Source organism: Procambarus clarkii, chromosome 23, assembly GCF_040958095.1.
Source record: "Procambarus clarkii isolate CNS0578487 chromosome 23, FALCON_Pclarkii_2.0, whole genome shotgun sequence".
Taxonomy (NCBI): Eukaryota; Metazoa; Arthropoda; class Malacostraca; order Decapoda; family Cambaridae; genus Procambarus; species Procambarus clarkii.
Window position 1 is genome coordinate 38,144,106 of NC_091172.1, and position 25,745 is coordinate 38,169,850.

The window sequence follows — 25,745 nt, forward strand, 5'->3', positions numbered from 1 at the left end:
TCTACCCATTCTATCAAAAATATTTTAAAAATTATCTACAAACAGCTCTATTCCTACCTCCTAAAATTCGACATACTCAGCCCCTGTTAGTTTGGCTTCCGGTCCCAAAAGAGCACCAATGAAGCAATCATTAGTCTCCTTGACGTAATCTACTCAGCCCTTGACAAAAATGAGTTTCCGATTGGACTCTTCATTGACCTAAAAAAAAGCCTTTGATACTGTTAATCACAACTACCTCCTACTTAAAGTCCAGCATTATGGAATCCGAGGCCTTGCCCTGGACTATATCCGATCCTATCTTAGTGACAGACACCAGTGTGTAACCTTCAATGATACAACCTCTTCCACTCTACCAATAACCGTTGGAGTGCCACAGGGCAGCATCTTGGGACCTCTACTATTTCTTATATATATCAATGATCTGCCTAATGTCTCTAATATTCTTAAACATATATTGTTTGCTGATAATACTTTCCTCATCTATTCAGACCCCAACCCACATACACTAAATAATGTTGTGAATAATGAATTAAAAAAAGTCCACTTATGAATGTCAACTAACAAACTAACACTAAACATAGAAAAGACCTACTACATCTTATTTGGAAGCAAATCATCGAATGTAATTCAGCTACAGATAGACAACATTAATTAACATCAGTAATAAAAATGGAAAGTTTCTTGGCCTATTCCTAGACAAGAGACTGAACTTCAGCACCCAAATTCAACACATAACTAAGAAAGTCTCTAAAATAGTTGGTATACTCTCCAAAATCAGATATTATGTTCCTAATTCTACTTTCCTCTCACTATATTATGCACTAATCTATCCCTATCTTAATTATAGTATCTGTGCATGGGGTCTACCGCTGCAAACCACCTTAAGCCCATCATCAACCAGCAAAACCTGCTATCAGAATAATAACAAACTCTGCTTTCAGACAACCCTCGGCTCCCTAGTTTAAATCCCTTAACTTGCTAAATATTTAATCCCTCCACACATTCTCTTGTATCAACTACATTTACAAAACCCTGTTCTTAAATGCAAACCATGCTCTGAAACTCTCCCTGGACAGATGTAATAGGACCCATTACCACCACACCAGAAATAAATATATCTTTGATATCCAAGGGTCAAACTTAATCTGTGTAAACACTCTATGCAAATTAAGGGACTTAGTCTTTGGAACTCACTCCCTAGTGAATTGAAAAGCTGTCAAACTTTTGCCTCATTCAAAAAAAAAAATATCAAATTTCATTTTCGTAGTTTCCTACACTGAGCTTTAAATTTGCTTTGTATCTAGTGTTAACCAATCTCCCAATCTTTATGTACTTAATCCAAACAACTTTATCATTGTGTTCATTGCTGTCTTCTTTTATGTTCTAGCCATTAGCTGTATTGTGCCTACTAATTTTTGTTAAACTACCATTCAAGTTGTCATTGCAATCAATCTGAGCTACCTATGTACTCTAATATACCTACAATTTTCTCTCATCTTTTATTTTTTTCTTGCTATGTAACTGTTATCATTTTTATAAATTTTGCACGTATTTACCTACTTAAAATTTTCTTAGTTTAAGGACCTGCCCGAAATGCTGCGTGTACTAGTGGCTTTACAAGAATGTAATTATTATGCTATGTATCCTCACAATCCCAATGTACAGTCTTGTATATATATATATATATATATATATATATATATATATATATATATATATATATATATATATATATATATATATATATATATATATATGTATATTATTAAAAATTACCGAAAAAGTAAGATTAATAATTCTAACACGAATTTTCTCAATCTTTCGTACATTTCTTTTCACTGTTGGAGGTAATTCAAAAATCAATTCTCCAAAATTCATTTTTATTTCTAGTCTGACGCGACACGAGCGCGTTTCATAAAATTTATTTCATTTTCAAAGACTTTAGTTTACAAATACACAACTGAATAGAACTTACACATCTCCGATTTTGTTTATATCTACATTTGAGTGAGGTGGATGGGGTGAGGTGGCATTAATAGGGTATTAATTTCATCAACACAAGACAGAACAAGAGGTGGCATTAATAGGGTATTAGTTTCATCAACACAAGACAGAACACGAACCAATGGGTATTGAAATGGAAGTGATTGTAGAAAGCCTATTGGTCCATATTTCTTGATGCTTCTATATTGGAGCGGAGTCTTGAGGTGGGTAGAATATAGTTGTGCATTAATTGGCTGTTGATTGCTGGTGCTGACTTCTTAATGTGTAGTGCCTCGCAAATGTCAAGCCGCCTGCTATCGCTGTATCTATCGATGATTTCTGTGTTGTTTACTAGGATTTCTCTGGCGATGGTTTGGTTGTGGGAAGAGATTATATGTTCCTTAATGGAGCCCTGTTGCTTATGCATCGTTAAACACCTAGAAAGAGATGTTGTTGTCTTGCCTATATACTGGGTTTTTTGGAGCTTACAGTCCCCAAGTGAGCATTTGAAGGCATAGACGACGTTGGTCTCTTTTAAAGCGTTCTGCTTTGTGTCTGGAGAGTTTCTCATGAGTAGGCTGGCCGTTTATCTGGTTTTATAGTAAATCGTCAGTTGTATCCTCTGATTTTTGTCTGTAGGGATAACGTTCCTATTAACAATATCTTTCAGGACCCTTTCCTCTGTTTTATGAGCTGTGGAAAAGAAGTTCCTGTAAAATAGTCTAATAGGGGGTATAGGTGTTGTGTTAGTTGTCTCTTCAGAGGTTGTATGGCGTTTCACTTTCCTTCTTATGATGTCTTCGACGAAACCATTGGAGAAGCCGTTGTTGACTAGGACCTGCCTTACCCTACAGAGTTCTTCGTCGACTTGCTTCCATTCTGAGCTGTGGCTTAGAGCACGGTCGACATATGCGTTAACAACACTCCTCTTGTACCTGTCTGGGCAGTCGCTGTTGGCATTTAGGCACATTCCTATGTTCGTTTCCTTAGTGTAGACTGCAGTGTGGAAACCTCCGCTCTTTTCCATGACTGTTACATCTAGAAAGGGCAGCTTCCCATCCTTTTCCATCTCGTAAGTGAAACGCAGCACGGAACTCTGCTCAAATGCCTCCTTCAGCTCCTGCAGATGTCTGACATCAGGTACCTGTGTAAAAATGTCGTCAACATACCTGCAGTATATGGCCGGTTTCAAGTTCATGTCGACTAAGACTTTTTGCTCGATGGTACCCATGTAGAAGTTTGCAAACAGGACACCTAGGTGAGAACCCATGGCGACCCCATCTACTTGCGTATACATGTGCTCATACGGGCTCAAGAAGGGTGCCTCTTTAGTACAAGCTTGGAGTAGTTTCCTTAGAATATTTTCTGGTATGTCAAGAGGAGTACAGGCCGGATCACGATACACTCTGTCGGCTATCATCTCGATTGTCTCGTCCACAGGTACGTTGGTAAACAATGATTCTACGTCCAACGAGGCTCTTATCCCTGTGGCCCGTGTGCCCCGCAGTAAGTCAACAAATTCCTTTGGAGACTTCAGGCTGAAGGCTCAAGGGACATAAGGAGTCAGCAGGCCGTTGAGTCGCTTCGCCAGTCTGTACGTGGGTGTGGGTATCTGGCTGATGATTGGCCGAAGGGTGTCTTGACATTTCCATACGTATATCCAGGTTTTTATTCCCCAATAATCTTTGGCAGGTGGAGTCCGGATTTCTTGATATCTGACGAAGCGAGAATAGGATTAGAATATGGCAAAGGAGCACTATTATGGTCCTGAAAATGGTTATGAAGATCAGGGAGGATTTCCGAATTGGAAAGCGCTGACTCAGTGTCAGTGCTTTCGGGAGGAGAAGCAGGGAAGGTCTCACTGTGGATGTATGGACTTTTAAAGGAAGAATATGTTATCAATACAGTGGGAGGAGTACCGTTATATAGCTTCAGGAGGTTGACGTGGCACAACTGGGTCTTCCGCCGTCTATCTGGAGTCTCTAGAACGTAGTTGTGGTTGTTTCTGCACTCCTTGATGCGGTAGGGTCCTGAAAACCTGTTTTGCAAGGGAGAACCTGGGATAGGGAAATAGGCCAGCACGAAGTCTCCCGGTTTAAATTTCCTTACTTTGCTGTTCTGGTCGTAATGAGTCTTTATCCTCTCCTGTGCTTTCAATAGATTATCGTTAGCAAAGTTATGCACCTTCTCTAGAATGTGTTGTAGGTTTTGAAGAAACTGGGGCACACTCTGATGCTCACTGAAGGTGGCATCACGTAGAGAGTCTTTAAAAGCTTTGAGAGGAGTACGGCACTTACGTCCGTAGAGCATCTCATAAGGAGATACTCCTAGAGACTCATTGGGAAGACTTCTAAATATACACATTATTAAATCTATTTGCTTATCCCAATCCTTAGAAGTTTCATTGCAAAACTTCTTCAGGAGTGATTTAATAGTCTGATGACTACGCTCAAGAGAACCCTGTGAAGCAGGATGATAGGGGCTGGAAAATACCTGTGTGATGTTGAACTCTTCCAGTGTCCTCTTGAAGAGATCACTGGTGAAGTTCGTGCCACAGTCGCTCTGAACCTCCCTTGGAAATCCATACTGAGTGAAGATCTTCAATAAGTGTTTCACCACCGTAGCAGCCGTAATGTTCTTTACTGGAACTGCTATGGGGAATCTGGTGGTAGGACACAGGATGGTTAGTATATAGGCGTTGCCAGAACTGGTCCGAGGTAAAGGACCAACACAGTCTATAATAAGTCTGTAGAAAGGTTCCGCAGGCACCTGGATGGGTGTCAGTGGTGCTCTGGGGATAGAGATGTTCGGTTTACCTGCCATCTGACATGTATGACACTGTTTGACGTACTGTTTGACGCTATTTACCATACCTGGCCAGTAGTAATCTTGACGGATTCAGTGGTAGGTCTTGTTAAATCCATAGTGCGAGAGTGCTCCGTGGGCCAGGTGTAGAATAGTGGGCCGCAGGCTAGCAGGAATCACTAGTTGTTCGACGTTGGCCCAATCGTCCTCCTCCTTCAGTTTACTTTGTCTGTATCTGCGGTAGAGCTACTCGTTCTCTAGAAAGAACCCAGGAATACTGTCAGGTTGAGTCTCAGCCTGGAAGAATAATGGTGTCAAGGTAAAATCTTCCCTCTGTAACTTACGGAACTCCAACGTGGTCAGATTCGGAGGTAGTTTCTGAGGGTCTTGAGGGACAGCGGTAGCAGTAGAGTCAGCTGGCTGTGGTCGTGCAGCTTGTGCACGGGTGGTCACTAAAACCGGAGGAGAAACTTCATCACTCTCTTGAACCTTTGCTTGAACATACTGTTATGATCTCAGCCTGCAGGAGAAACGAGTCTCCCTTCTTGAGAGTTATTCAGCAAGCCTGACCTAACTAGAAGGTCTAGCAAATATTGAGGTGATAACCCATGTGAAAAATGGTAGGGTGGATTCAATGAACAATTTAAGATTATGGGCAATGAAGAAGAAAACAGATAAATGACTGGCTAGGAGATGTGGACATTTTGCTGGAGGCGTGAGGCTCGCTTCCGGAGGACCTTGACCTCACTTGAGTGCCAGACATCGCAGGGGGAAGCCGCGCTCCGTTTGAGCTCCCGTCAGAAGGGAACCCCTAGTGATATATCTCGAAGAGAAGAGAAGTGTGTAGACGTACCAGCTGTGGAATCGAGCTGGGAACGTTGTGGTCTCAAGTCCTGGTCGGCGAGCAGATATTTAATCGCCCAGAAGCATTATTGGGGGCTGTGTGGAGCGCCCTGACCAGACGCCGTCAGAGGGAAAGCGCCCTCGACCAATTAATCTGTGGTAAGCACGATAAACGCCAGCTCATAGTGATTGTTTGTAGTTGGTCGTGTGCCCAGCGACAGTAGCGATGTTTATTTATAGGTTAGACATGTTTTAATAAGGCAGAAGGCCTGAAATAGGAGAGTGAAGAGGGAGGAGCACGGAGCGACGTCCGTCCGCTCTGAGCTCTGAGGGACGACTGAGGGAGCCCGGCTCCGGATGGAGGAAGACCCTCCCAGTGAGTGAGGACCGCCGCAGGCGAGGTGGAGTATGGACCCGCCCAAAACGGGGGAGTCCACTCTCACTGTATGTAGAGGACAGATAGAGGTTTGAGGCAAGCATATTGTGTGGTTATTTTTGGTTTATGTGTTAAAGGGGAACATTTTATTGGAGTGTCGATGGGTTGCAGGTTTGTCTTTGGGGAAGAAGTTGCTGAGAACTTCGAAGCCAGCAGATGATGTAGCTGATGAGACTCCAAGGTAGTGGAGCAGAGGACCTCGAGCTGTGAGGAGAAGCAGCAGTGAAGAGGAGTGTCACGTGCTTCTGTAGAGGTGGTGTAGCAGCCAAGAGAGCTGTGGAAGAACCTAACAGAAGGGTGAAGCACCGTAGTTGCACAAGGAAACTTCATGATAGCAGCCTGGAGGAGCTACAGAGGATCCTGGTAGTGAAGCCCGGAAGAACCTAAGGATATTAGGGTTGTGAACTTCCAGAGGTGGAAGGGGAAGTTCTGGTGGATTACTTGTAGGGAGTTGATAGTGTTTGGTTGTCAGTAGCGTGCAAGACGCAGTGAGAGGTGAGTGACTGTTGGCATTCTTATGTCAAGGAGTTTTTATACTGAAGTTTAGAGTTGCAGTCGTAGGCTTGATTACCTACAGATGTATGTGCACGAGGACTGACAGTGATCGATTAATCATTGTTGTGTATCAATGAACATTTATACTGTTATATGTGATTGCATTCAAATGCTGATTTTCTATATATATATTATCTTGCTGATAGTGCAACAGTGTATGTAGGTTTGACCAACTTGAGGAGGTTAATAGTATCAGGTGGTGAACCAGGAGATAGGATACCACTGGATAAGCTGATAATAGAGTTCTGATGGTGTTGGAGTGCAACCTGATTGTGATATTTTAGAGTATAGGATTCATTATTATTATATGTGTGTATGTATCGTGTATGTGCTTTGTTCAGTAAATGTGTCACAATTTGCTGGTGTTTGCCCTTGTCCTAGTGAGGCTTCCCAGGAGGTAGTAACGAAGGAGAGAGAGAGAAAGAACCAAGAACCACTGCTCTGGACAGGGTAAAAGGTAATACTAATAAGTCAAAAGGGGATTGAGGAGATCATATCACCTAAGGAGAGAGTGGGGAGTCACAGCGGCTCGAGTGGGTGTGTGCACGTGACAACGAGGCTGAGTGTTGGAGCCGCATCCCCTAAACGTGTGACGTGGAGCCCCTCTCCAAGAGCCAGAAGCGCCTAGTGTGATCTCCTAGTGAAGTGTAAGCACTCTACCGAGTTGTGGGTTGGGTTGTCCGTAGAGAAGGACCAACGACGACAACACCAACCAACCCACAGTCTATAATAAATTGGGGGCCTGTGTCCGGGAGAGTGAACTGACACACCCACACCCTGTCCAAGAGTGGATTTGTACACCCTTGCTGAAATAGATAAACTGTGTGACCGCAGGTGTATACTCTCTCTCTTGGGAAGACTCACAGGACAAGATGGATAAGGTGCAAGCATTTGTGGAGTCAGGCAAGCCTGAGGATTTAGAAGGTTGCACGAGGGATCAATTGAAACAAATAGCAGAAAAATGTGGCATCAGGTTGAAAGCATCTAAAGTAGCTGGGATGAAGGATGAGATCCTGAGGCAGTTGAGAGCCAGAAGTGAAGCGGCAGAACAAGGAGCCCAGGAAGGAGCTGAAAGTAGAAAGGAGGATGATGGGCAGGATGACGTGAGATCCCAGGGATCGAGTAGGAGCAGCAAGAGTAGCCGCAGTAGCAGGAGTAGCCGAAATAGGAGCTTGGAGAGATTCCAGTTAGAGCTCCAGATCCAACAACAGCGTGAGGAGAGACAGTTCCAGCTGGAAAAGATGAAATTGGAACTCCAGATGAAGAATGAAGCCGAGAAGGAAAAAGAGAAAACCAGGCTGGAAGTAGAAAAAGAGAAAACCAGGCTGGAAGTAGAAAAAGAGAAAACCAGGCTGGAAGTAGAAAAAGAGAAAACCAGGTTGGAAGTAGAAAAAGAGAGAACAAAACAAATGCAGATAGAAGCGAATAGAACCTTGGCTGAGCAAAGGATTGAAAATGGGTTGCCAGAGAGCACCACCCAGGTATCACACCCACCAGATGTTAGGGTTAGGGAGAAGGACATTCCCTTGTTTGTGCCCGAAGAGGCAGAGAGCTTCTTCGAGCATTTTGAGAAAGTAGCCAGTATCAAGGAGTGGCCACAGGAGGAATGGGCCCAGCTGGTCCAGTTAAGATTGACCGGTGCAGCCAGGGAGGCATACACCCAATTGTCACTGGAAGAGTGCCAGGATTATGCCACAGTAAAGAGCAGCATATTGCGCTCGTTTCAGTTAACCCCAGAGGCTTATAGGAAGCGTTTCAGAGAGATGATCAAAGTTGGAGCATGTACGTTTGCTGAGACAGCAAGGGATCTGGAAAGACGATTCCAGAAGTGGATTGAGGCTGCTGGAGTTGGATCTTATGCTGACCTGAAGAAACTGATGGTCATGGAAAAGTTCTTGGAGATGATGCATCCCGAAACAAAGTTCAAGATCCAAGAAGCAGGGATAAAGGAGGTGAAAGATGCCGCAGATAGGGCGGATATGATTACTGAAGCATACAATAGCTTGAGGGAGAACAGAGTGAGAAGCGAGGCGAGACGCAGCAATGGCAGATCCAATGGAGTCTGGGGAGGAAGAAATTATGAAAGACCCAGAAGAGTCTGGGGTGAGAAAAATTTTGATAAATGGGCAGATAAAAGTAAGTACCCTAAAACTCAGAAGAGTAGGTCGCGCACTTCATCTGAAAGTGAAGATGGAGGAGCCAAACGAGAAACTAATCGTTATCCTGGAAATCAAGAGTCCAGTAGAACCCCACAGAGTGCAAATAGTGTACCTGGCCCGAGGAATTCTCATGTGAGTGGGCAGAGTCAGAGCTACTCTGGTACATATAGAAGAGACTTTTCCCAGATGAGATGTTACAATTGTAACGGATTGGGTCACGTGATGCGAGATTGTAGACAGGGCAAGAGAGTTGTGACCCTGGCCATGTGTGACCTCGGAAGTAAATATGCTAATGTGTTCCGAGACAAACCACAGAGAGCGAATTTAGTGAACGAGAGGTATAGGCCGTTCATGAGCAAAGGTTGGATCAGAATAGGAGGCCTACCTGAAGTAGAAGTTGGTATCTTAAGAGATACCGGAGCTAATCAGAGCTTGATTACGAGAAGCCTGATTGGGAATGATCGACGGTTAGCTGGCAGGAGTAAGATGAGGGTATATGGGTTATTGTCGGAGAGTGACATGCCCGTATGTGCTGTCCAGCTAAGGTCGGAATATGTGTCGGCGGAGGTGATGTTGGGAGTGTGCCCCGACATACCTATTCCAGGAGTCCAAGTGATCCTGGGGAATGACTTGTGCGGGACAAAGGTGTTGCCGAGAGTCGTAGCGGAGACTGTGCCAGAGGAGTGCCCAGAAGGCCACTGCACGGGTGGGACACCTGAGAGTGTGAACCTGACTGACATCCGGGGAGATGAGTCAGGAGACCGCCAAGCCATTGAAAACCCTGTCTCGGTAGTGACGAAGGCAGAGGTGGCCGACGAGGAAGACACTGGAGAAGATGAGACAGTGTCAATTAAACCGGTGGAAGATATCGACGTAGATATAGCGTGGCTGTTTGATGAAGGTCCAGCCCAGGAGAATGAAGTCTCGGTGAGGTCGAAAGTGAAGATGACCCAGCCGAAGAAGAATCATGTGAAGAGAGCGGACCTGAGTAGAGCCCAGACTGCTGAAACTAAGAGTCGGAAGGTGAATGCAACTGTGCTGAGTATGAATGAGGAAAGATGTGGACATACTGAGGACGGAAATAGAGCGTCAAGTGGTCCACGAGCACAGAGGCATATGGATAGTGGAGTTAAGTTGTTTGAGATGTCAGGAGTTGACATGTTTCACAGAAAACGTGGCGGAGAGATAGTGAAGAAGAGTAATAGCCGAGAAAATGAAAGGAGAAGAGACAGTATGTGTGGAGAGATGCTTACGAGCACTTTGGGAGAGGCAAAGCGACATGTATGGTCGAGTGCTGTTGGATGTAGTATAGTGCCCGAAGAAACTTTTAGGGAACGAAGAAGAGTTGAAGGAGAAGAAATGGAGTTGCATAGAGGTAAAAAGTGTGGGGAGAGGAAGATGATACAAGCATGGAGGAATAGAGGAAAGCCGAGGACTCGGTGGGAGTCGAACAGGATGAGGTCTCGGATAAACGAGGAGACGGAAGGGAGGATAGTCGGTGAAGACGAGGGAGTGAAGTATGATGACAGGAGACGAAAGTATAATGGCAGTAGATGGAAGTGTGAAGACGACAGAGGAGGTACAGACAGCAGATGTCTGACTCTGGACGGGAAGAGAAGAAGACGAGGAAACGGAGGGTGGAGACAGTAAGTAGAGTGGACCAATGGATTGCAGGCGTCCAAGAAGGACAGCCTAGCCAAGAGGTGCCAGAGAAGTCAAATCGTTTATGAGAAGATCGTGTTTCTGGAGAGTTGTGAGCCAGATGTTGCAAGGTGCAACGAATTAATTGCAGACTCCTAAGAGAGTATATGGGGTGAAAAACGAGACAGTGTAGTGGCGGATGTATTATCCCGAGCTTTGCCACTGGAATAACTCTCAAAAATAAGGGGAGGGGAGTGTTATGATCTCAGCCTGCAGGAGAAACGAGTCTCCCTTCTTGAGAGTTATTCAGCAAGCCTGACCTAACTAGAAGGTCTAGCAAATATTGAGGTGATAACCCATGTGAAAAATGGTAGGGTGGATTCAATGAACAATTTAAGATTATGGGCAATGAAGAAGAAAACAGATAAATGACTGGCTAGGAGATGTGGACATTTTGCTGGAGGCGTGAGGCTCGCTTCCGGAGGACCTTGACCTCACTTGAGTGCCAGACATCGCAGGGGGAAGCCGCGCTCCGTTTGAGCTCCCGTCAGAAGGGAACCCCTAGTGATATATCTCGAAGAGAAGAGAAGTGTGTAGACGTACCAGCTGTGGAATCGAGCTGGGAACGTTGTGGTCTCAAGTCCTGGTCGGCGAGCAGATATTTAATCGCCCAGAAGCATTATTGGGGGCTGTGTGGAGCGCCCTGACCAGACGCCGTCAGAGGGAAAGCGCCCTCGACCAATTAATCTGTGGTAAGCACGATAAACGCCAGCTCATAGTGATTGTTTGTAGTTGGTCGTGTGCCCAGCGACAGTAGCGATGTTTATTTATAGGTTAGACATGTTTTAATAAGGCAGAAGGCCTGAAATAGGAGAGTGAAGAGGGAGGAGCACGGAGCGACGTCCGTCCGCTCTGAGCTCTGAGGGACGACTGAGGGAGCCCGGCTCCGGATGGAGGAAGACCCTCCCAGTGAGTGAGGACCGCCGCAGGCGAGGTGGAGTATGGACCCGCCCAAAACGGGGGAGTCCACTCTCACTGTATGTAGAGGACAGATAGAGGTTTGAGGCAAGCATATTGTGTGGTTATTTTTGGTTTATGTGTTAAAGGGGAACATTTTATTGGAGTGTCGATGGGTTGCAGGTTTGTCTTTGGGGAAGAAGTTGCTGAGAACTTCGAAGCCAGCAGATGATGTAGCTGATGAGACTCCAAGGTAGTGGAGCAGAGGACCTCGAGCTGTGAGGAGAAGCAGCAGTGAAGAGGAGTGTCACGTGCTTCTGTAGAGGTGGTGTAGCAGCCAAGAGAGCTGTGGAAGAACCTAACAGAAGGGTGAAGCACCGTAGTTGCACAAGGAAACTTCATGATAGCAGCCTGGAGGAGCTACAGAGGATCCTGGTAGTGAAGCCCGGAAGAACCTAAGGATATTAGGGTTGTGAACTTCCAGAGGTGGAAGGGGAAGTTCTGGTGGATTACTTGTAGGGAGTTGATAGTGTTTGGTTGTCAGTAGCGTGCAAGACGCAGTGAGAGGTGAGTGACTGTTGGCATTCTTATGTCAAGGAGTTTTTATACTGAAGTTTAGAGTTGCAGTCGTAGGCTTGATTACCTACAGATGTATGTGCACGAGGACTGACAGTGATCGATTAATCATTGTTGTGTATCAATGAACATTTATACTGTTATATGTGATTGCATTCAAATGCTGATTTTCTATATATATATTATCTTGCTGATAGTGCAACAGTGTATGTAGGTTTGACCAACTTGAGGAGGTTAATAGTATCAGGTGGTGAACCAGGAGATAGGATACCACTGGATAAGCTGATAATAGAGTTCTGATGGTGTTGGAGTGCAACCTGATTGTGATATTATAGAGTATAGGATTCATTATTATTATATGTGTGTATGTATCGTGTATGTGCTTTGTTCAGTAAATGTGTCACAATTTGCTGGTGTTTGCCCTTGTCCTAGTGAGGCTTCCCAGGAGGTAGTAACGAAGGAGAGAGAGAGAAAGAACCAAGAACCACTGCTCTGGACAGGGTAAAAGGTAATACTAATAAGTCAAAAGGGGATTGAGGAGATCATATCACCTAAGGAGAGAGTGGGGAGTCACAGCGGCTCGAGTGGGTGTGTGCACGTGACAACGAGGCTGAGTGTTGGAGCCGCATCCCCTAAACGTGTGACGTGGAGCCCCTCTCCAAGAGCCAGAAGCGCCTAGTGTGATCTCCTAGTGAAGTGTAAGCACTCTACCGAGTTGTGGGTTGGGTTGTCCGTAGAGAAGGACCAACGACGACAACACCAACCAACCCACAGTCTATAATAATACTCAAAGATGGGATTATCCTTTACAGAGGTACACACCTGGGGTTTGTCCATGACGATCAGGTTGGTCGGTTGCAGGTCTTCTGCCAAGTCGTTGCCCAGGAGAAGTTGCACTCCAGGCATGGGAAAAGGCTTTTCCCTGATGGCGACTTGGACTTCACCGGTCACGAAGGGACAATCCAGGTGGACTCTGGCGAGTGGATAAGGAGTGGTAGCAGTGAGGTCAGTGATGAAGACGGTTTCTCCGGTGTAGGCGATATTGGGCACAGCTGATATCAAAAGGATTGATTGAAGAGCCGCTGTGTCCCTCAAGATCTTCAGTTTGAAACGTCCCTCCGGATCTGAACCGTTAGTAGAGACAGTTCCAGGATACAGGTGTTTACTGAAGAGAGATAGATCATTAACATGAACATCAACATTCATCACAGGCTTACCGGACTTAAAAGGAGTCTGTTTGGGTTTAGTGGATTCAGTATTACCTTTGTATTGAGACTTACCACATTTATCTATGGTATGTCCATAGAGTCTACAATACTTACAGTACAATTGCGAGCCAGCTTGATCGGTACTCACTTTCTCGTAACTGTACCAAGACTTCTTACTGGAAGGTGGTTCTGGTGTCAGCCGGTGGATGAGGCTGTAAGTGTCAGCCGACTTAGCACATCTTAGGTAGTCGGTCTCTTCTTTATCTGCTAAATATAAACGGACAGGAGGAGGCACACGCCTCAAGAATTCTTCAACTAGCATGAGGTTGACGAGTTCTGCAAAGGTAGAGACATGTGCTGCTTCCAGCCATTTCATAAAATATCTCCTTTTGGTATTAGCAAATTCTAGAAAGGTGGTGGTACTTGCTTTTAGGTGGTCACGTAATTTTCTTCGGTAGCTTTCGGTGGAGAGAAGGTAGGCGTCCAACACTGCTTGTTTCAGAGTCTGGTAGTCATTCTCAGACGCCAAAGTACTGAGTGTAACTGCAGCTCTACCTGTGAGATGTACTCTGAGAAGGGTAGCCCATTGGTTGGCAGGCCAACTAAGTTGATTAGCAAGGGTCTCAAAGGTGGTAAAAAATACGTCGACTTCTGTCTCTACAAATGGTGGCATTAACTTACTTGCATGTGAGATATTGAAACTTACAGGAAGACTGGCGGTAGCTTGCTGGCGTTGAGTGAGGTGTGTAGTTTCCAACGCGAATTCTTGTTGACGACATTCCATAGCCAGAGCTGCTTGTTGTTTGTCATGGTCGCGTTGCATCTCCTGGTGGCGTTGTTTTCCTTCAAGCTGTACTCGTTCACGCTCACGGAGTATTGCAATTTCACGTTCTTTTTCTTCTTTCCTCAAGGCAGCTTCTCGTTCTTTTATTTGTAGGGCTTCTTTTTGTTGTTCTCGTTTGATCTTGGCAAGCTCTAGTTTGAGTTTCATCGTTGCCAAATCAGGTTTATCTGCAATAGAGTAAGTTTCGTGAGTTTCATAGTCAATCTTACCTTCCTCTAAGATATAATCCAGTAACAGGTTATGTAGTTCATTTTTGTTGGCTCCATGGGGAACATTTAGTCGATACTCATGTGCAAGAGTTTGTAATTCGGTCCTTTTGGCACGACTTAAGTTCCCTATTTCACTTGCTGGATCTGCACGGAAAGCTTGGAGACGAAACATGGTGAAATTAGCAGATAAATGTACAACGAATATACTGTTGTGATATGGTGAATGTCAGAAACAGGACAACGTGGCAACTGGTACCTATCCTGTGGAATCGTTAACAATTAATGTTAATTTCAAGATGGTAAATGATTAATAAATCAAGATCGCAGGAAATCTTGTACCCGGTACTCAGTGTAAGAGGATAAGGGCAAGAAAATCCTACTAAGTAAACGAAACTGAGTTTCTAAAACAAATGAAACATTTAATTGCCTCAAAAGGGAATTAGGTAGTCCAAGAATGTAGGCCTACCTTGCTGAGTCTCTATAGGACATAAGCAAGTTTTTCCCACTGAAATGAAATATGATACTTACAGAATTAGCGAACTTTTGTGCTCTGAAAAGAGAAAGCTAATTCCCTACCTAGGTAAATGTCATCATCTCTGACCGACGTGTAGGGGTGCGAGGTGTCAACTTGTGACGAGAACTGCTGCTGAGGTCCCAATTCAGCAACTAAAGTTCGTGCGAGAGGAACTATGGCCCTCTTTATCCTTCTACCGTCGGATTGCAGAAGATTAGGTGCTCTTGACCCGGGGACAGACCACAGTACCAGGGTACCAATATGATGATCTGCCGAAAATATGAGAAATATCCTAGGGACAAAAGATGGTAAACACGAGTAATAACACGGAGGGAGAGATGACCAATTAAGAGAATGACTGAGGCCTACAGTCACCACGTAATCCAAAGTTGTCTCACCTTCACCATATGCTACTCTCGGAATGCACAATACACACAGCACCATATGAAAATAGAATTGAATATTGAAAATAGTGAAAAGCTACTGTACCAAAGCCAAGTACGCTTACCACAAATTTACGGTCTGGTACTAGTACCTGAGTGAAGCTCCTTGGACAGACCCCCATGAAATGTGACGGTAAAGTGTTGGAGTGTTGATGTTCGGCAGTCCTCCAATGGCAGGTGGCAATGCCTTGTCAAACATACAGAAAAAAAAGAGACTGCTTGCCTGTTTGTCTGTGGTAAGGTAATGGGAAGACACACAAAACACAAAATATAAACAATGAAATTTTAATTACTTTCGAAAACAAGATATGAACAAAGACAATCCCTTGGCTTACATAAAATTCAAAACAAGTCAACAAACAAAACAATATGAATAATTAATAGGTGTGAAATTTACTCTAAAACAAAATAAAGTGCAAGACAATAATAATATTAATCAGGTGCTGAGAATACTGGCTTGAGCTGCCACCTTCCTTAGTACACGACAGCCAGGGCTTAGTCTACCAGAGAGAGATGTCAACTTCTAAGAGCACAGAGATATTCTGAGGAGTACGGCGTGAGCTGGCCCAGACGTTGACTCAGGTAGAGGGCGTGAGTGCAGGTGCAGGTGCGGCGATACACCAGCCAATCAGGAGCAGGCAGGCGGAGAATGGGTAGTTTGCTCGTTGACGATGGGCTTAGCCGGCGTGTCGGGTGGTGCAAGGTACGCTTTGCTTCCTGGGCAAAACGTTTTGTGATACTGGTGGACGTATCTTCAATATAGTATCTTGTACTTGTAGAATGACGTGAATGATATAGGAAAGAGCAGGCTCAATCTCTCTTGAAAGAGATTATCGTCACTATATATATAACCCCGACAATATATATATATATATATATATATATATATATATATATATATATATATATATATATATATATTGGTGTATACTGGCAGCAGGTTTTCTTTCAAACATGTTTCATTGAATATGACCGCATATTCTGTATTTATTATTTTCTGGTTTAGGGCTTCTATCCCTCTAACTATTTTCTTAGCATCAGGGCTTAATTGAAATAGGAGTTCTCCAAAACTCATTTTCGTACTTTTAAGGTGAAGAAAAGAAGTGATTTACTATAGAGTGTATTACACTTATTTGTATAATTTGCACGACGTTTCGAACCTCCATGGTTCATTCTCAAGTGAACAGATCTTACAATACTAGTTGATTTTATACCCGCATTAGGTCAGGTGATAATACAATGAAGGTGAAAACATGGGGGGATACATAAGGGATAAACATAGGGGCTGCAGAAGGCTTATTGGCCCATACGAGGCATCTCCTATCTAAACACAAAGATTAATCCAGTGTAATTGGCCTGTTATGTTGGACATTGTCTTCTGTGTTGGCATCGATATGTTCTTGTCTTGTCCTTACTCTCATGGTGGGTAGAGTAAATAGTTCCGTGATTTGGGTGTTCATGGTAGGTCGCTCTATTCTTATCTGAATTGCCTCAAGAATTTGTAATCTTCTTGAATCTTGGGTTTTGTCTATTATGCAAGTATTCTTGTTCAACATTTCTCTTGTTAGAGTAATGTCATGGGCTTGTCTCATGTGATTCCTAGGGGCACCAGATTGAAGATGGCATGTCAAACGCCTCGTCAGCTTGGTCGACGTCATACCTATGTACTTACATTGAAGGTTACATCCTTCGTGGGGGCAAGTGTTCATGTATACAACGCTTGACTGCTGTAGAGGGTTCTCCGTCGGCTTCGGGCTGTTTTTGATAAGGAGTTCGGATGTCTTCTTGGTTTTGTAGAATATTATCAGGTTTATGTTTTGGTTAGGAGTAGTGCTTTTTACTCCTTTACGGATTATTTCTTTACGGAAAGAAATACCCCATTTTTGGGATAGGCTTCAGGAGTCAACCTTGAGGAAAAATCCGGAGTTGGAGCCCCTAAGACAGTTCGTTGTTGACGTCGACCTCGTTCTAGCAGCTCTTGGGACGTTGCTGGAACTATGTGTAATGGCATTTGCCTTTCTATTGGATAATTTCAGCAACGTGGAGAGGGGGGACCTGCTGCATGGGTAACAGCTTCTCCTCCATATCTACCTACCCAGGCTTTGCGCCCTGGAGAGGGCACTCCAGCTTCGCCTCACAGCGTCGAACCAACACGGGAAGCGACAGTCTACCGGTTTTAAGTCTTCTGCTCGATTGGCGAAGAGTGTGACGCCAGGGGTTGCTTCCGACGGTGGGAGGGGTCATCGCGCCCCACTGGGCAGCTACCACCCGCCTCAAGCTGGCCAAACCCCAGCCAATAAGGTGTTGCCTCGCCACGGTCCGTTAACCTCACTGGGTGCGTGGGGTTTAGGGTGAAAATCGAAAAAGCGGCCCAACAACTTTGCACCAAGCAATACCAAATCTAAGAAGAAAATATCAACTGCCCTAAAGCTGGGCACATGGAACGTCAGGACACTGACTCCAGGTTTCTCTGCCCGAAAAACAGCAATCATCGATAGAGAGCTGAGTAAACTGCAGATGGATATTGTTGCTCTCCAAGAGACCAGGCTCCTTGGATCAGGATCTGTGAGAGAGAGGACCTTCTCTTTCTTCTGGCAAGGATTATCACCTGATGAGACCAGAGAACATGGTGTGGGATTTGCCGTCAGGAATGCATTGTTGGGACACATTATGCCACCGATGGGGGAAACCGAACGAATTCTGTCTCTGCAACTGCATTCCCAAACAGGACCAGTCAATGTAATTAGTGCATATGCACCAACCCTGACTTCTCCAGCAGAGACAAAGGAAAAATTCAACGATGACCTCAACAGAATCATAGCGAGAATCCCTGTAAAGGAGCCACTCTTCATCCTCGGCGACTTCAACGCCAGAGTGGGTGCCGAACACAACATTTGGCCCACTTGCCTGGGTCAATTCGGCATAGGGAGGATGAATGAGAATGGGCAACGTCTGCTAGAACTCTGCTGCCTTCATGGTCTTTGTGTCACCAACACGTTCTTTGGCACAAAGCCTCAACAACGAGAATCTTAGAGACACCCCCAGTTCCAAGCACTGGCACCAGCTTGACCTGATTCTTACCAGGCGTGCAAGTCTACCCAGCGTCAAGATTACACGTAGCTACCAGAGTGCTGTCTGTGGCACCGACCACTCCCTGGTAAGTAGCAGGGTCAAGATGCAACCAAAGAAGATTCATCACTCGAAAAAGGCGGGTAGACCTCGCATCGACACCACTAAGACCCGCAACCAGGACAAGGTGGAAGATTTTGCACGCGTGCTCGAGGAAACTCTCCCTGGCTCAGCCGGGGTCACTGCCTGTAAAAGATGGGAGCACTTCAGAGACGCTGTGTTCAACGCTGCCATTTCCACCTTTGGCAAGAAGACCAGCAGGTCGGCAGACTGGTTCGAGGCTCACTCGGAAGATATGACACCTGTCATCGAAGAGAAGAGAAACGCCTTGGCAACCTACAAAGCCTGCCCAAGTCAGCGCAACTTACAGATCCTTCGGGCCTTCCGCTGCAAAGTGCAGCAGAGCGCCAGGCGATGTGCTAACAACTATTGGCTCCAGCTCTGCTTCCAGATACAGACTGCAGCGGATACAGGCAATGTAAGGGGAATGTATGACGGCATCTCGGCCCAATCTAGAGGAAGACCGCTCCTATGAAATCTGCCACTGGCGAGGTGATTCAGGACCAGACACTGCAGCTGAAGCGCTGGTTCGAGCACTACTCTGAGCTATACGCCAGGGACAATGTGGTCACCGAAGACGCCCTAAGCGCCATTGAGTGTCTGCCTGTGTTAATGGAGCTCGACAGCGAACCGACCCTCGAAGAACTCAGCGATGCCCTAGACTCCCTTGCTTCTGGTAAAGCTCCTGGCAAAGATGGCATTCCTGCTGAGACCTTGAAGTGCTGCAGAGGTAGCCTGCTCATGGAGCTGCATGAAATTCTCTGCCTCTGCTGGGAAGAAGGAGAGGTGCCACAGGACATGAGGGATGCCAACATCGTCACGCTGTATAAGAATAAAGGTGACAGGAGCGACTGCAACAACTACCGTGGAATCTCCCTCCTCAGTATTGTCGGAAAGCTGTTTGCTCGAGTCGCATTGAAGAGGCTCTAAGTACTTGCAGAGAGTCTATCCAGAATCACAATGCGGATTCAGAGCTGACTGGTCCACCATCGACATGGTCTTTTCCCTCAGACAACTGCAGGAGAAATGCAGGGAACAGAAGCTGCCACTTTTCGTAGCCTTCATAGGTCTGACGAAGGCCTTCGACTTCGTCAGCAGGGATGGACTGTTCAAGATCCTCCCCAAGATCGGATGCCCACCCAGGCTCCTCAGCATCATCAGATCTTTCCATGAGAACATTAGGGGCACCGTGGTCTTTGATGGCGTAACATCAAACACCTTTGTCATCCGAAGTGGAGTAAAGCAGGGCTGCGTACTGGCTCCAACCCTATTCGGGATTTTCTTCGCAGTTATGCTGCGGCACGCCTTCGGATCTGTCACGGAAGGCATTTACCTCCGGACCAGGTCGGATGGAAAGCTCTTCAACCTCGCCAGGCTGAGAGCCAAGATGAAGGTTCGGCTGAGGTGTCTGCGCGATTTCCTTTTTGCCGACGACGCAGAAGTCACTGCCCACTCAGCCGAAGACCTCCAACGATGTCAGATAGGACTCCCTATCTGACATCGGCATCTCCGATTCCAAACTGGAAGTCGTTCACGACTTCGTGTACCTGGGCTCCACAATCTCTGACTCCCTCTCTCTTGATACGGAGCTTAACAAACACATCGGTACGGCATCTACTATCATGTCAAGACTGACAAAGAGAGTGTGGGCCAACAGTAGGCTAACTGAGTATACTAAGATTCAGGTTTACAGAGCCTGTGTCTTGAGCACTCTCCTTTATGGCAGTGAGTCTTGGACACTCCGCGCTCGTCAGGAAAGACAGCTGAATGCCTACCACATGCGCTGTCTTCGACACATCTTGGACATTACCTGGCAGGACATGGTAACAAACAACACAGACTTGGGGAGAGCAAGAATCACCAGCATGTACACAATGCTGAAACAGAGACGAATGCGCTGGCTCGGGCACGTTGTGCGAATCAGCGACGGTTGGATCCCCAAGGATCTCCTGCACGGAGAGCTGATGCAGGGAAAGCGTCCAACAGGCAAGCCCCAGCTACGGTACAAAGACGTATGCAAAAGTGACCTGAAAGCCATGGACGTCGATCTTGCTATATGGGAGACACTGGCTGCAGACCGTTCAGCCTGGGGGCAGTCTGTTCAAAGAGGTCTCTCCAAGTTCGAGGAGTCCAGGAATCGGAGGCAAAGAGACAGAGAAGGAAAGCCGGTAGCCAGGAAGACAGACCAGAATCGGACTTCGTTTGTGCTCAGTGTGGGATGGACTGCCACTCTCGGATTGGCCTCATCAGTCACACCAGGCGCTGCACCAGGATTGACAACTAGGGCGCAACTCCATAGTCTCCCGAGACTGAAGGATGCCTACTACTACTACTTCTACTACTACTATATTGTAACACTTACTTGTATTCAAGTACCTTGTATTCAAACACTTATTGCCACACCTTGTGTTGTTACTCTGCCACACCTTGAATTTTAACACTTCCTGCCACACCTTATATTGTTCAACCTCCTGCCATACCTTGTGTTGTAACACTTCTTGCCACACCATGTATTGTTAAACTTATTGTCACACCTTGTAATGTTACACAGCCACACCTTCTATTATTTCACTTACTGCCTCACCTTGTATTGTAACACTGCAATGCTTTTTATTGAAACACCTACTGCCACAAACATGAGTTTTAAAACTTACTTCCATATCTTGTGATGGAACACTTACTGCTACACTTTATATTGTAACACTTAGTGCAACGCCTTATATTTTAAAACTGCCTCATCTTATATTGTAACACTTGCTGCCACAGCTTATTTTGTAACATTTACTGCCACACTTTGAAATTTAACACTGCCACACTTTGAAATGTAACACTGCCACACCTTGTATTCTCGTACTTTCTACCATATCTTGAATTTAAACATATTACCTCACCTTGCATTATAACGCTTACTGCCACACCTTGTATTGTAACACAATACAATGTCACAATACTTTCTGTCACTGCTTGTAATGTAACACCTTGTGTATAATGCCACGTCTTGTGATGCAACAGTTACTGTCAATTTTTATTGTAACATTTACTGCAAATCCTTTGTTGTATCAGTGACTGCCAGACCTTGTTTTGTAAAACTAACTGCCAACATTTACTGTAATACCTACTGCCACATCTTGTATTGTAACACTTACTGTCAAACCTTATATTGAAACACTTACTATCACACCTTGTACTGTAACAATTTCTGCCAATCCTTGTATTGTAACACATTCTGTCGCACTTACTGCCACATCTTTTATTATAATATTTACTGTCACACCTTTTATTGTAACATTTACTGCCACATCTTGTATTGAAATATTTACTGCCACATCTTGTATTGAAATATTTACTACCTCACTTTGTATTTTACTATCTCCCCCCCCCCCCCTTGTATTGTAACTCTGCTCTACCTTTATCATAACTCTTTCTGTCATATCTTATATTGTAACACAGTCAGTCCTTGTATTGTAATATTGCAATACCTTGTATTGTAAAACTTACTGCCGCACCTTGTATTGCCAAACTTAATGTAACACTTAGTATCGTAAAACTTACTGCAACCCCTTGTATTGTAACACTGCCACACCTTCCTTTAATTCAAACACTTACTGCCGCACCTTGTTTTGAAACATGCCACACCTTCTATTCCACATTTACTGCATCACGTTCTATTGTAACACCTAGTGCTTCACCTTGCATTGTAAGACTTAGCGCCACATCTTGAATTCTAGCACTTACTGCCAAACCTTATATTGTAACACTTACTGCCATACTTTGTATTGTAAAACATACCGCCATACCTTGCATTGTAACACTGTCACACCCTGCATTATAACACTACAACACCTTTTTTTTAACACTAACTGTAGCATATTTTATTGAATCACTTCCACACCTAGTATTGTAACACGTACTGCTACAACTTGCATTGTAAAACTACCACACCTTGTTTTGCAAAACTGCCACACCTTGTATTGTAACACTTTCTGCCACACCTTGTATTGTAACAGTTACTGCCACACCTTGTATTGTAATACTGCCACACCTTATACTGTAACACTTTCTGCCAAACCTATACTGTAACACATGCTGCCACAACTTATATTGTAGCACTGCCACACCATGTGTTGTAATACTTACTACCACACCTTGTTTCAAGGGTTGTCATAGCCGGGGAGGGGTGTTTAGGGTTGTGGAGATGAACTCCCACAGTTTGCAAAGTGTCCCTGATTGCGTAAGTCTCAAATAGCCTCTGACAACCAAGACCAGCTACTGGCCTCCTCGTGTGGCCTAGTCTCTAGGCCCTACGGAACTGCTTCTACTAACAGGAGAAGGGGCGAAGGCGGGCCTCTGGTGGGCAAATCAGTTGCTTCGGGCAAATAAAACCCGTTAGACTGGGATGGTAGCTCATCTAGGGGAAGGAAAACCCCGAAATCAAACCTCTGCTGTCTTGCAGCTAAACCCATTCATGGGAATGGCTTCGGGAGTCAACCCCTAGGAAAAATTCGGAATCAGAGTCCCTAAGGCGATTTGCAGCTGTTTACAGCTACATTCCGGCAACGCCTGCGACGTTACTGGTCCAACTCTTGCCGTTCCCTTGGATTGCATCGGTGGCGTGGAAAGGGTGGATCTGCTGCATAGGCAACAGCCGGTTCTCCAATAACTACTGGCCAGGCCTATGCCCTGGAGAGAACACTCCAGCGTCGCCTTGACGATGGCTTAACACGGGAAGCGAGTTACCAGTGATAAGCCTACCACTCAATTGGCGTAGAGTGAGGCGCCAGGGGTTGCTTCGGACAGTGGGAGAAATCATCCGATTGCATAGGAAAGCTACTGCCCTCCTCAACCTGGGCAGCCTCCCAGCAAATAATGTGCTGTCCCGCCACGGTCCGCCTGCTCCACTTGGTGCGTGGGGCTTAGACCACAATCCAACAAGCGGATCGTCAACCATGCACCAGGCAAAAGAAAAACACAGAGCCACCCAGCTCACAAACTGGACACGTGGAATGTAAGGTTCATGACACCGGGTCTCTCGGAAGATCTACTGGAAGTGAACGACGCCCGCAAGACAGTTGTGATCAACAATGAACTCCTCGGGATCCAGATGGACGTAGTCGCCCCGTAGGAGACACGTCTGCCCGCAACCGGCAGCATTCGGGAGAAGGATTTTACCTTCTGGCAGGGCAAACCACAAGAAGAGGTAAGGGAGTATGGCGTTGGCTTCGCTGTCAGGAATAGATTGCTAGGGTCCATAGTACCGCCCACGGAGGGGTCTGCAAGTATCATCAAACTTCAGCTTTATACAGCAGCAGGAATGGTCAGCGTCATCAATGCCTGCATACTGTGATGGTAATCTCTTTCAAGAGAGATTGAGCCTGCTCATCCCTACGTAAAGTTACTTATATATATACAACACTAAGATGCTACCTTCAAGATAAGTCTACCAGTAGCACAAAACGTTTCGACCAGGAGGCAAACGTACCCTAAACTCCCCCCACTCCTCACTCCCTCCATGCCGGCTCGCCACCGTCGTCAACCAGCAAACTACCATTCCAGCCTGCCTGCTTCTGATTGGTGACCCGCCATCTGCACACCTGCACCTCTGCACCTCAGCGCTCTCTACCAAGTCAATGTCTGGGCTTGAACCAGCCATTGAAGTTAGAATATCCTTGTGCTCTCAAGCTGTGAACTGATATACGCTCTGTTTATTGGTGGAGGTTCTCAGCTAGCGCTATATTCTCAGCACCTGTTAATCATTTTTATGTCTTTATTTTATTTGTAGAGTAACGTCACCCTAGTTCTTAATTTTTATGTTATATTTTTTGACATGTTTGTTTGCACTGTACATAGCCAAGGAATTGTCTTATTCATAATTTTTAAAGTTAATTAAAGTTTCATTGTTCATACTATGTGTTTTGCGTGTCTTCCCTTACTCTACCACAGACAACAGCCAAGCAGTTCATATTTTTTTCTAAAATGTGATAGGCATTGATACCAGCCATTAGGAGGACTGCCGAACACCTACACTTCTACACTTTCCCGTCACACTGACCTCCTCTACCGAAGAGAAGGACGAATTCTATGATGACCTCTGCCTAATTCTTAGAGACCTACCTCAACAAGAGCCAGTCTTCCTCCTGGGAGACTTTCATGTAAAGGTTGGTTCTGATCACAGCTCTTGGTCTTGCTGCCTGAGCCAGTTTGGATAAATAAATAAATAAATAAATGTTTATTTAGGTAAGGTACATACATACAAGAGATTTTACAAGGTTTGTTGGATTAATAGATAGAGCTAGTACATACAATGCCTAAAGCCACTATTACGCAAAGCGTTTCTGGAAGGAAAAACATTAATGACTAAAGCTTAATACTAATGGGTATAAAGAATAAAATGTGTTGAGAACAAATAAAAATAGAGGTAAAAGAGGAGGGAACATGGCTGAAAAAGCAGCAAAATACAATTACAAATTATTACAGACAATTACATTCAAACAGCGTTGTTTTGAAAAAAAAACAGACATGGGTTGACAACAGAGGGGTAAGGTAGGTTACAGGGAATTTATTAGGTAGTGCTTCGTATTTATCTTAAACTGGTTGAGAGAGGTACAGTCTTTAACATGGTTGGGAAGGTCATTCCACATTCTGGGTCCCTTGATTTGAAGAGCATTTCTAGTTTGATTAAGTCGTACTCTAGGAATATCAAAACTGTATTTATTTCTGGTGTGGTGCTCATGGGTTCTGTTACAACCTTCAATGAATCTTTTGAGGTCAGGATTGGCATTACAGTTCAGCGTTTTATATATGTATAATACACATGAGAGGATGTGCAGTGACTTAATATCTAACATATTCAGAGATTTGAGTAGGGGTACCGAGTGATGTCTGGGGCTAGATTTGGATATTGTCCTAATAGCAGCTTTGTGTTGAGCAATTAGAGGACGTAAATGATTTTGGGTAGTAGAACCCCAAGCACAAATACCATAGTTGAGATATGGATAGATGAGGGAGTAATAGAGAGTCACCAGGGCAGGGCGGGGTACATAATATCTGATCTTAGAAAGAATGCCAACAGTTTTTGAAACTTTTTTAATATATTTAGAATGTGTCCTTGGAAATTCAGCTTCTGGTCGATGAGAACGCCAAGGAATTTGCCATCTAATTTATTACAAATTTGGGTATTGTTTATTTTGAGATTTATTTGATTAGATGATTTATTGCCAAACAGAATATAGAACGTTTTGTCAATGTTAAGGGTGAGTTTGTTGGCAGTTAGCCAAAGATGGACTTTCTTTAGCTCAGTATCTACTGTGGCATTTAGAGCAAGGGGGTCAGGACTGGAGTAAATGAAGGTTGTGTCGTCAGCAAATAGACCAAAGGTCTATTTCT

At 44.9% G+C, this 25,745-nt stretch overlaps 1 protein-coding gene across 2 annotated transcripts; it reads left to right on the plus strand.

Moving 5' to 3' along the window:
• The first annotated feature begins 5,308 nt into the window (after positions 1–5,308).
• LOC138367910 (uncharacterized) lies at positions 5,309–12,364 on the plus strand. Of its 2 annotated transcripts, none has more exons than XR_011229470.1 (2): positions 5,309–11,174; positions 11,563–12,364. XR_011229470.1 is itself a non-coding variant. In XM_069330187.1 (2 exons), exon 2 carries the CDS (start codon positions 7,495–7,497, stop codon positions 10,429–10,431), a length of 2,937 nt encoding a protein of 978 aa, XP_069186288.1. In that variant the 5' UTR covers positions 5,309–5,790; positions 6,179–7,494; the 3' UTR covers positions 10,432–12,364. The 2 variants fall into 2 exon arrangements, 1 of the variants encoding a protein (XP_069186288.1); XM_069330187.1 differs by having other exon boundaries at positions 5,309–5,790; positions 6,179–12,364.
• The last annotated feature ends 13,381 nt before the right edge of the window (positions 12,365–25,745 follow it).

Coding starts and splice junctions, on each gene's coding strand:
- LOC138367910 (XM_069330187.1), top strand. CDS start 7,495: ATGGATAAGGTGCAAGCATTTGTGGAGTCAGGCAAGCCTGAGGATTTA.